The 9,683-nt window shown below is 40.1% G+C and overlaps 2 protein-coding genes across 4 annotated transcripts; one reads left to right on the forward strand and one right to left on the reverse strand.

Moving 5' to 3' along the window:
• Window positions 1-3,637: 3,637 nt before the first annotated feature.
• On the forward strand, window positions 3,638-6,425 carry LOC136505803 (uncharacterized). Of its 3 annotated transcripts, none has more exons than XR_010771322.1 (4): window positions 3,638-3,910; window positions 4,008-4,114; window positions 5,000-5,079; window positions 6,137-6,425. XR_010771322.1 is itself a non-coding variant. In XM_066500950.1 (4 exons), exons 1-3 carry the CDS (start codon window positions 3,747-3,749, stop codon window positions 4,620-4,622), a joined length of 291 nt encoding a protein of 96 aa, XP_066357047.1. In that variant the 5' UTR covers window positions 3,640-3,746; the 3' UTR covers window positions 4,623-4,669; window positions 6,137-6,425. The 3 variants fall into 3 exon arrangements, 2 of the variants coding, with proteins under 2 accessions (XP_066357047.1, XP_066357048.1); XM_066500950.1 differs by lacking the exon at window positions 5,000-5,079 and adding an exon at window positions 4,603-4,669 and having other exon boundaries at window positions 3,640-3,910; XM_066500951.1 differs by lacking the exon at window positions 5,000-5,079 and having other exon boundaries at window positions 3,641-3,910.
• Window positions 6,426-6,843: 418 nt separating this feature from the next.
• Window positions 6,844-9,092, reverse strand: LOC136502715 (B3 domain-containing protein Os12g0592300-like). Its single transcript, XM_066497957.1, has 5 exons — window positions 9,060-9,092; window positions 8,833-8,955; window positions 7,834-8,260; window positions 7,448-7,692; window positions 6,844-7,119 (listed from the first exon to the last, which is right to left on the reverse strand). Exons 1-5 carry the CDS (start codon window positions 9,090-9,092, stop codon window positions 6,844-6,846), a joined length of 1,104 nt encoding a protein of 367 aa, XP_066354054.1.
• Window positions 9,093-9,683: the final 591 nt, after the last annotated feature.

The following is a 9,683-nucleotide window of genomic DNA, read 5'->3' on the forward strand; positions in this document are numbered from 1 at the left end:
GGTGCTAATAAGCTGTAGTATGATTTCTTGAGCCTTGTTTGTAAAACAGTTTACTGTTGTTTAATAAATCTCCAGTAGGGGTCTTTGACCCCTACTGTTCCATAAAAAAAAAGAAATCTGCAGTATGATTCGATCTAATAATTCCTATCTAGAATGAAAAAAAGACAAGCTTATTGATGGATAAATAAACTTGACACTCCTAAACGATATGATAGAGTATATGTGTGTAGCCTGCGAACGAGCTTGGGAGTTCAACTTTTTTGGGACATACAGTACTAATATATAATCTTCCTACATGTCATGATGGCAAAATGTTTGCTCCTTTCTTATTCAGACGTCTATCTAGATCTCTCTGAAACGGCACAACTTTCTCTCTCTCTGTTGTAAAAAAAAACTCTCTCTCACTCATTCTTCTCTGGCTAGCTACCTCCCTTCAGCAGCAGCTCAGCTGAATGTTTATGGCGAGGTGCAAAATGTTTTTTACTGTTTCTTCAGGTTTTTTTGTCGATCTTATTAGCTTCCTTTAATTTAATTTGGCCACCCAATCTAATTGAATTATATATAAGTTATAATTAAGGTGAATATATATATATATATATATATATATATATATATATATATATATATATATATATATATATATATATATCTGTCCATGACTAAGTGTCTAGAAGGAAGTAGACACGGAGATAGCTACCTTTCAAAAGAATCATTATACATCCATAATATATTTCTAGATTTCTCTCATTCTTCTCCAAGGACGACAGTGATGCCATTTGGACTATATTTTAGCTCGCTAACTGGGATTGCATTTTGTGTGGGACAGGAGCATGCGGTGATGTAGAGTCGTAGAGAGGAATATTCCACATGATTGAAATGGAGGGACTTGTATTTTTTTATTATATAGAACCTTGCATATGCCAACACCAATTGCTAGGCATCTAAGCTAATTGAGCTCTAGGACATGTGGAATGGTCTCCCGAATAGGCCATTGACACGTTCTCTTGGGAAAATAAAATGTTCCCACTTGCAAGTTGTTTATTTGTAGTTATCTTTTCTAAACATAAATTAAATAAATGTCATTGCTATGCATCATTTGTAATTTCTAAATATGGTAAGGCGTAGTAGTTGGTAGAATTTTAAAAGATGGGCCATGATATTAGTTGGAGAGATGTTTACTTTTTTACCATTCCAACTATTGTTGGAGATCGTTTTTGGCCATATGTAACTTTAAAACCATTCTTTAACCACTAAACTATCAAAGGATGTGGCCAAATTCGACTATCTAGAAATGGTATTATGAAACATGAAAAAATCATTGGCTTATCAAATTTTCTATTGAGCCATGAAAAAGATTCAACAAAAGACAGAAACAAATTCACTGTTGGTTTTATGTCAAGCAATATGCAGAGTAACTCCCAATATTAGAGTAAAAACAAGACGTAATAAAGGGGTAAAAATATCAATTATTTTGGGACAGAGGGAGTATACTGCATTGAGTGTGAAGTGAGCTTAGCTTACCTGGTTAGATTTCTTATGGTGAAACCTGAAGCACCTGGGTTTAAGTCTTCGACTTAATGCGGGTGCTCGTATTTTCCTAGATCCATTATTCTTTCAGTGCTAGGCGATGTGCCTATCAATAAATGAGGTGCTAGTGGTGACTTCGTTAATTTCGAAATTTGCCATCTCAGTCTTTCAAAAGTGCTCATCATAGAGGTAGAATGTGTGTGTACATTTACGTGAGGGTATGCATTTATACTACAAATTCAAAAAAAAGTACATTGCATTGATTAAGGTAAATTTATATGGGGGTGGAATGACATGAAAAACTAAAGAAAAGGGTGCATTGAAGCTGTAAATGGACTTATTAATTAAGTGCGTTTAGGGGAAAACGATTAATTTATATTTAGGATGGGAGGGAGGAAGAACAAGTACTATTAAACAACCTAAGCGCAATGCAATGCTCTAGTTTCTTGTTGCTTCTGTAACATTTGGGAGGAAGAAACAAACAAATCTAACAATTAGGAGTTGAGCATGGACGCAGTAGCTAGCTAGGGGATAAGTTTTGAGATGCACTATGCATTTGGTGAATAAATAATGCTTGGTTTGATTGAAAAGGGCACTCTATCTTAGCTAGCTAGCTGGGGCTTTTGGTCTCTTGCATATATACAAGGAATAAAAGAAGAAAGGGATGTGCCAACCCCCAGGTGGGACATGCTGCAACAAGTGGAAATTGACTCACAGAGATAGAGAATATAATGGAGGGCTTCACCATAGGGTTGCAAATGGAACAAGATCACTAGTAGTGAATGAATGAACAAAAGCGAAGCTAAACATATAAATCCTTGGGAGCATGCAATGTCACCAGACAGGATGCTCCATCTTGATTGGAAGCATACTCTTGGAGCCTTGTTGGTGGTGATGAATTGTCACTTTTGATGTTGTGGATGGACGTGGATTGCATCACAGCTGCACAATTGGAGCCTTCTCTCTCTCTCTCTCTCTCTCTCTCTCTCTCTCTCTCTCTCTACAGCACTACTTCGGATTATTTTGCTTGTAGTAATGAGACATGCATATCGGGATGTTTAGCTGGTGCGTTACTAGTCAAAGCATTTTACTTGATACATAAGTATATTCGTTGAACTACTCCAACTATAACCTGTAAGACCTATATAAAATTCAAGGACGAATCAGAAAAAAAATCCTCCCATTTGGATTTTGGAACCATACTAAAATTGTGAGGAGTTTTATTTCCCAGCAGGAAGGACAATAGGCTAGGCCATTGTTAATCTCAAAATTTGCCGATCTAGTTCAGTTCTACGAAGGTGCTCATAGAAGTAGGGTGTACGTGCGTACGTTCATAGATTTAAGTGTGCGCTCGTGTATATGAGCGTCTATGACTAAACTAGGTCTCGCAAAACAAGTTATGGATCATGGCATGGGGACTGGGGTAATCCAAGCCTATTATTCCCCCATTTGGCGCAAACAATGAGACAAATTAGGATTATCGAAGTAATAACTACTATACTATAGCATGTACTTTTTATGACCATAAATATGAGTGTCCTTGTGCGAGTTCATTTTTCAAAAAATATTTATAAGAAATATGCATTTTATTCTTCATGAAAAGAGCTATACTATGTTACAAAAGTACTTTTCGTAACGACGGTAATGCCAATCTATATACGCCATTCGTTCCAAATTATATGTCACTTAAAATTTTTGGTATATCTGTTTTACTATGTATCTAGATATAAATATAATATATGTCTAGATACATAATAAATCATATGTAAAAAATCAAAGCGACTTATAATTTGGAACTGAAGGAGTAATTTTTTTGGACAACGATGGCTGAAGTTAAAAATGGTTTGATGACGTACCTATACGTGAATTTATATAAATTTATATTTGTGATTGTGATGATAATCAATCAAGATAGAATTCGTGTCTATCTTGATTATTGTGTTTCCTAAATCCTGAAGTGCAGGAACCGATATCGTTGAGCTTCAGAGGGAGTTTGTTGCGAAAGGCGAAACCGCCGCTCGTCTCTTTAGCAAAAGCCCATTTCTAACCACTGACGGGCCCAAGTGGCGCAGAATCCGGCCCACGACTCCTCTCTCCTCTTCCTCTTCAACAAGGCAGAGCTGCTGAATAAAAACCCTATACCCTGCCCGCCGCCGCCGCCGCCATCTCCTCCTCCTCCTCCTCCCATTTCCCCTCCGTCGACGAAACCCTAGCCAGCCATGGCGTGGCGCGGCCCCGCCACCCGGGCCGTCCTCGCCGCCGTCCGCCGCCCGGCCGCGGTGCCCGCGGCCGCACGCCTCCACGCCCCGCGACCGTTCGCGGCCCCGCGCCGCCGCGTCCCGTCCGCCTTCGCCACCTCCTCCTCCCCGCTCCCCTCCGCGCGGTAAGCGATCCAATCCAACGTGCCTACTTCCCTGTGGAGCCATGAGGGACGGTGGTGATCTGACACGGTAGATGGGATCGGGGTGTGGTTTTTGCAGGCCTCTGGCGGCGATGATGGGGTCCCCGGTGACGGTGGCCGCGGTGATGGCGCGTCTCACGGCGCACCCCGGTGCCAGCGCGCGGGCGTGCTGCGAGCTCTCCCAGGGTACGTTACTTCCCCGCTCTTGTGCCATCTAAAGTCGTGCTGCTACATCTGATGCCATCCAATGTTTTTTTATATATAATATAATTCTGATTTGTGATCGTTGTTGCGAATGTGTGTCGCCTGCGAAGTTCACTTGGGACACTGAATGGATGTATGTCGTAGATGCATTTTGCCATTCACTCGTTTCATGGTTCAAACAAGTGAGGCTTGTAAATGGAATGCGGTTGTAGTTTCGAGTGAGCCTAGTTCTATTGTTCATTAATAGGTATTAGTATATCATGAAACCAGTACCTAGTACAAACTCTTACCTACTGCTGTAAAAAGGTGCAATTTCAAGCAATGCAGGGTGCGCTAGGGGCTATATGTGATGCACGCTTTATTTTCTACTCTTAACAAAGTTGAGGGGAGCGCTAGGGGCTATATGTGATGTACGCTTTATTTTCTACTCTTAACAAAGTTGAGTGGAGCTTAAAATTGGGATTTTATAGGGAGTGGAAAAGATGGTTGATGCTGGAGGCTGCACAACTTGATGGGGACCTTCCGTCCTAGAATGATGTAGGTCCCCTTTTCACATTCTTTCCCCATTTCCCCTTGAATATTGAATTACACAAGTATAATTGATTAGTTGTGAGTTTGGAGTTGTTTCGGAACAAGAAAGTAAACTTGTAAATATGCAGTGTCTGGCCTTCGCTGTCAGCCGTAGCATTTTTGAAGCATGAAAATCGTATAATGATGTACATTTACCTATAGTCAGTTTTTTTAATGCTATATTTTCTTTAACTAAATTGGCTACATTGTACAACTGTTCAAATACACTACCTAGAGAAACATTTTTGCACAATATTGAAACTTTAGTTGATTGTGGGTACGGTTGGGATTTGTTAGGAAACGGAAAAGATGGGTGATGCAAGAGAGGCCATTGTAGAGCCTGCCAAAGGTGCTGGTTTGAAGCATGTACTCCTTTGGTAATACTGATTTTTTTCTCATTCATCCTAAACCGAAATTCAGCAGAACTGGACCTATTAGTAATTCATTGTGAAACATTTAGCTGGTTTTAATGTTAGAAAATATTCCTGCAGTATCAACCCCATATAATTGACATGATCTATGATTCTTATTATCTGTTTGATTTGATATCAATTACTTTTTGTTTGAAAAAATCATTTTTCCAGCTAGAGAATGGTCTTTCCTACCCCCTCTATTTTCTTCATATCATTATAGTACAAGATTCATTTCATTATAGTACAAGAAAAGGAATACAAAACACCAGCCCATAGGAATCAGTTCAAACATTACATGGTAGAAAAAAAAAAACAGATGCACTGCACCATGCATCAAGTTTTTGTATCCAGGCAGCAGCTTCCAGAGCCTGCAGCTTGCCACAGGGCGCCTTCCTACTCCACTGATCTCACCCCACCAAACTACACTAGCGACAGCTCCATAAAAAAATGCAATTGTTCCTATGTTTCCATACTTCCCAATCAGTAAGAATAATGAGTGTATTCAGAATTTCTGTGGTTCATTGTTTACACTTTTGATCACTTGGCAGTTGGCACTACCAATCCAAATGTTTTCTATGACTGTCACATAACACTTACTACTTACAGAGTTTCAGTTCTCATAGTTTCAACTTATCTTGGATTCATTTTCTAACTTGCCGTCTATTTGGGGTTAGTATTGATTTTGTCATTGTAGTACTTTTTCATGATTGGTTAAATGTGGGGATAACAAGTTCATTTTCTAATTTGCTGTGTATTTGGGGTTAGTATTAGTATTTGATTTTGACAGTGCGGTACTTTTTTGTGATTGGTCAAATGTGGGGCCACCAAGCATGTTATCTTCATTTCTTATCTTTGCTGTGTGCCCTGATCAAGGCTCCCCTTGATGTTTCTTTTTTTTTAATATTTGTGGCAGGAAGTTTTTTTCCCAGATTTGTCCGATCATTGTTCTTGATGTCTCATATTGCAGTGAGCTTTAAATTTCCCAAGCCTTTGCTTACCATATACTGTTGCTATTTTGCAGGTACTTGAAGTTGTTGCGTTGATCCCATCCTTTGGAAAGGATAAAGATGTGTCTTTTGGGAAAAGCTATTATGGCATTTCTTCCACTGCAAAGTTAGAAGAATTCACCCAGCAATAGCCAGTTTCCTCGTTAGGATCTTAGAATAGACTGAAATAATACATGGCATGGTTTGTGCACATGGATTTATCTTCCCCTTTTTGGTAAGTGATATTATACTACCATCTGCAAAGATTCTTTGGTGTCAAATTTCAGTTGACCTGAGTTAAATGATAGTGTTACCTTGGTGACTTGCATGAGGTGTTAACTTAATTTTCATTGTCATTTTTGAAATCATTGGTGACGACACAAATCCTTAATCTGTGTTGTACTTCTCCTGAATGTTAGAGATGCACCTACCGTCTCATATCGTCATATGGATTACTGCCTCTGTAATGGTCTCTTATGTCTATATAGTATTTTTGTGCATGAGTGACGAATTATGGCACCATTTGCTTAGAAACATCCACACATCTCACATTTCTAGTAGCCATAGCCATATATATAGCTTCATAGCAGGGTAGCAGTGCTTACTTGGAGTTCAGGTTTTCCAGTGAGTGGCACATACGTGTACATACATGATACATATAGCACAACACTTGCTTCATGGTACATAGCAACTGCACAACACTTGTGCATCACATGATACATAGCAAACTAGACACATGAACTTAGGCCACCAGCATAAGCCTCCCATCAACCTTCCTGAGGACATGGACAACCATCGTCGTTCTCTTGGCGCGTTTCATCAGCTCAAAGACGCAGATGTGGTCCTTGTGCAACCTGTTGTCTCGGACGAACTTGACCCAGCGGCAGCAGTTGAAGCCTCTGGTGTGGCTGGCGTGGTAGTACTTGACGTACCACTTCTCTTTCCTGTTTGGCCTGAGGAGCAGGATCTCATGGGATCTCCCCTCAAGGTGCTCTGCTGCAAATCCATGGTTGATGGTCTGCATTGCAATCACCAAGCACAACTAGGTCAGCCCTTGCTGCACAGTGCATAGTTAACACTGAAACAAATATTGGAAACACTACTCATACTGTCACACACAATTAATGCTACTAATTACTACTACAGATTGGTAAATGGAAGTAAAAAATTAGGGTTTACGACAAAATTAGTTTCACTTATTTGTAATATTTGGGTAGGCAGTCATAAGATGAGTGACCAAGGAAACTATTCTATTTCCTATCAAATCAAATGGCCACACTACACGGAAATTTGTATGGAGCTTCAGATCAGCAGAGAAGAAGGTACACAGAAATATGTGAACTGACCAGCATGTTGTTCTTGTACCCAACATGGGACTTCAGCAGGACAGCCACAAATGCTGGATTGCCTGGTTGAATTGAAGCCAAACTGAATATTTGATCCCGTTCACCACCAGTTAGGATGTTGGCAGACTTTGAGTAATAGTAGTAGCTGGAATCGGCAAGCCTGTCTTCGTCGCTCTGCTCTTCATCGCTCATCGCCTCTTGCTTGATATGGTAATTGCTATTGATCGGAGATTCAGGCTCTTTCCCTGTCAAAAGTGTGCGTTATTTATATAAACTTGATAAACTTGCATTTGAGCATGGGCGAGCAAAACACATTACTGATTGTAATTTGTACATGAGATATGTATACGAATTTAACAACTGAAGCAAATTTGTACTCTACTTACTTGGTTTAGTCTTGCCACCCTTCTTTGAAGTCGAGGTCCTGTGTGGGGACGCAACGAGGCGCAACGGCATTCCTAAGTCATCAGAATCACTAAGCATGCGGTGTTCAGCTTGTTGATACACTCTGCCATCGAAATGCTTGTGCATGCAAGGACCCTTCTTAGTGGTGAAGAAACAAGACACCTTCTCGCAGCCACTTGAGTCCAAGATCAGGACATCAAAGGAGTAGTTGCCACTGTATGTGAAGATCACAAGGTCATTCTCTTGCAGCTCATGTGCTCTGGCAAAATCATTCCATCCTGACGTTAAGAGCAGCTCATCCGCATTCTTTGTGACGTCGACAAGCCATGTTTCGCCACTGGGTGCTTTCAGGTTGAACACTTCGGTGATCTGCCCATTTAAATTGCTCACAAACTTCTCTGGTATGCTCTAATAAGATAAAAACAGGAGACATGTCATACTGTTACCTTTAGAGGATAATGGTGCAGATGATTTGATTATGTGTCTCTGATATAAAGAACTGCACGTGCAATCAGTAGCTTAAATGATCTCAGTAAAAAAAAAATCAGTGACAAATGCAAACTATTGATAACTGTCATATAAACAAATGTATCCCCCTTTTTTCTTATATAAGAAGGCTCATATATCCTTGGGAGTAATAACTCGTATGTTTAACCAAATTTACTATAAAAGTATCAGTATTTATAATACCAAATTCATACCATTAGGTTTGTCATAGAATATATTTTCGTAGTATACCTATTTCATCTCATAAGTGCATATTTCTCAAATAGTCAAACTTAGGATAGTTTGACTTGGGCAATCCAAGAACATCAAGTCGTTTTCTGGGACAGAGGTAGTATGTCCTTTCTATTGCCTACTTTCCCTCTCTGTAACACTTATCCAGTAACAAACCAGCACACAAGCTCTCAACACAACCACAATCTTTCATAGCTAAATGACGAAACCATGAAGAATTTGGCAGGATAGTGGATACTTACAATGCCCTGCGCAAAATCTCCGGTCATGAGCTTGAAGAAACTCACCCTCTCCCTCGCCATGTGCTCCTGGTAGCAGTGATCTTGCCATTTCCTGCAGCTCTTACACCTCAGATGGGGGGCCATCTGCCATGCAACCACACAACATTGTCACAGCATACATCTTCCAAAGTTTGTCTGGCTAAATATCTGTTGGAAATCATAGAAGGAAGTATGGCGAGAGTTCTTACCTTGTTCATCCTGCAATCTCTGGTAAGCTGCATAGTGGCTCCGTTCACCTTGATGTTAACGAGGGAGTGTTTCTATGGAGGTGAGAGGAGCTGTTACTAGTTTTTGAGCGGTGGAGTTGTTAGGCCTTGTTTAGATTGTAAATTTTTTTTTTTTTTTTGTAATCTAGATACTGTAATATGTTTCGTTTGTATTTGACAAACTTTGTCCGATCATGGACTAACTAGGCTCAAAAGATTCGTCTCGTGATTTATAACCAAACTGTGCAATTAGTTATTTTTTTACCTATATTTAATGCTCCATGCATGTGTCCAAATATTGATGTGATGGAGAAAGAGTGAAAAAACTTGAAATTTGAAGATAATTTAAACAAGGCCTTACTAGCTTTTACTGTGAGATTGGACATATGCCTGGCTAGAGGCTGGTAGAACAGTTGTTCATGGACCTTGGTCACTGCCAACTGGGGTCAGGGTAGCTGATGCACTAGGATCCTTTCTTTTTATTGTTTGGGCGGTGAACACTAGAATGTTGTTCGCCTCATCTTGGGGAAAGGTAAAGTTGGCACTTGGGAGTGAGGCGAGCAGTGAACGAAAACTTGTTTTCTTGGCTAACGGCGCGTTTAGTTG

The sequence above is a fragment of the Miscanthus floridulus genome, chromosome 14 (assembly GCF_019320115.1).
Source record: "Miscanthus floridulus cultivar M001 chromosome 14, ASM1932011v1, whole genome shotgun sequence".
Lineage (NCBI taxonomy): Eukaryota > Viridiplantae > Streptophyta > Magnoliopsida > Poales > Poaceae > Miscanthus > Miscanthus floridulus.

Excerpts from the sequence above, each read along its gene's own strand:
- LOC136505803 (XM_066500950.1), top strand. The coding sequence starts at position 3,747 with ATGGCGTGGCGCGGCCCCGCCACCCGGGCCGTCCTCGCCGCCGTCCGC. Across the intron at positions 3,911-4,007 it reads TCCCCGCTCCCCTCCGCGCG|GCCTCTGGCGGCGATGATGG; the intron begins GTAAGCGATCCA and ends TGGTTTTTGCAG. Across the intron at positions 4,115-4,602 it reads GTGCTGCGAGCTCTCCCAGG|GGAGTGGAAAAGATGGTTGA; the intron begins GTACGTTACTTC and ends GGGATTTTATAG.
- LOC136502715 (XM_066497957.1), bottom strand. The coding sequence starts at position 9,092 with ATGCAGCTTACCAGAGATTGCAGGATGAACAAG. Across the intron at positions 8,956-9,059 it reads GAGATTGCAGGATGAACAAG|ATGGCCCCCCATCTGAGGTG; the intron begins GTAAGAACTCTC and ends GTTGCATGGCAG. Across the intron at positions 7,693-7,833 it reads GGGTGGCAAGACTAAACCAA|GGAAAGAGCCTGAATCTCCG; the intron begins GTAAGTAGAGTA and ends CACTTTTGACAG.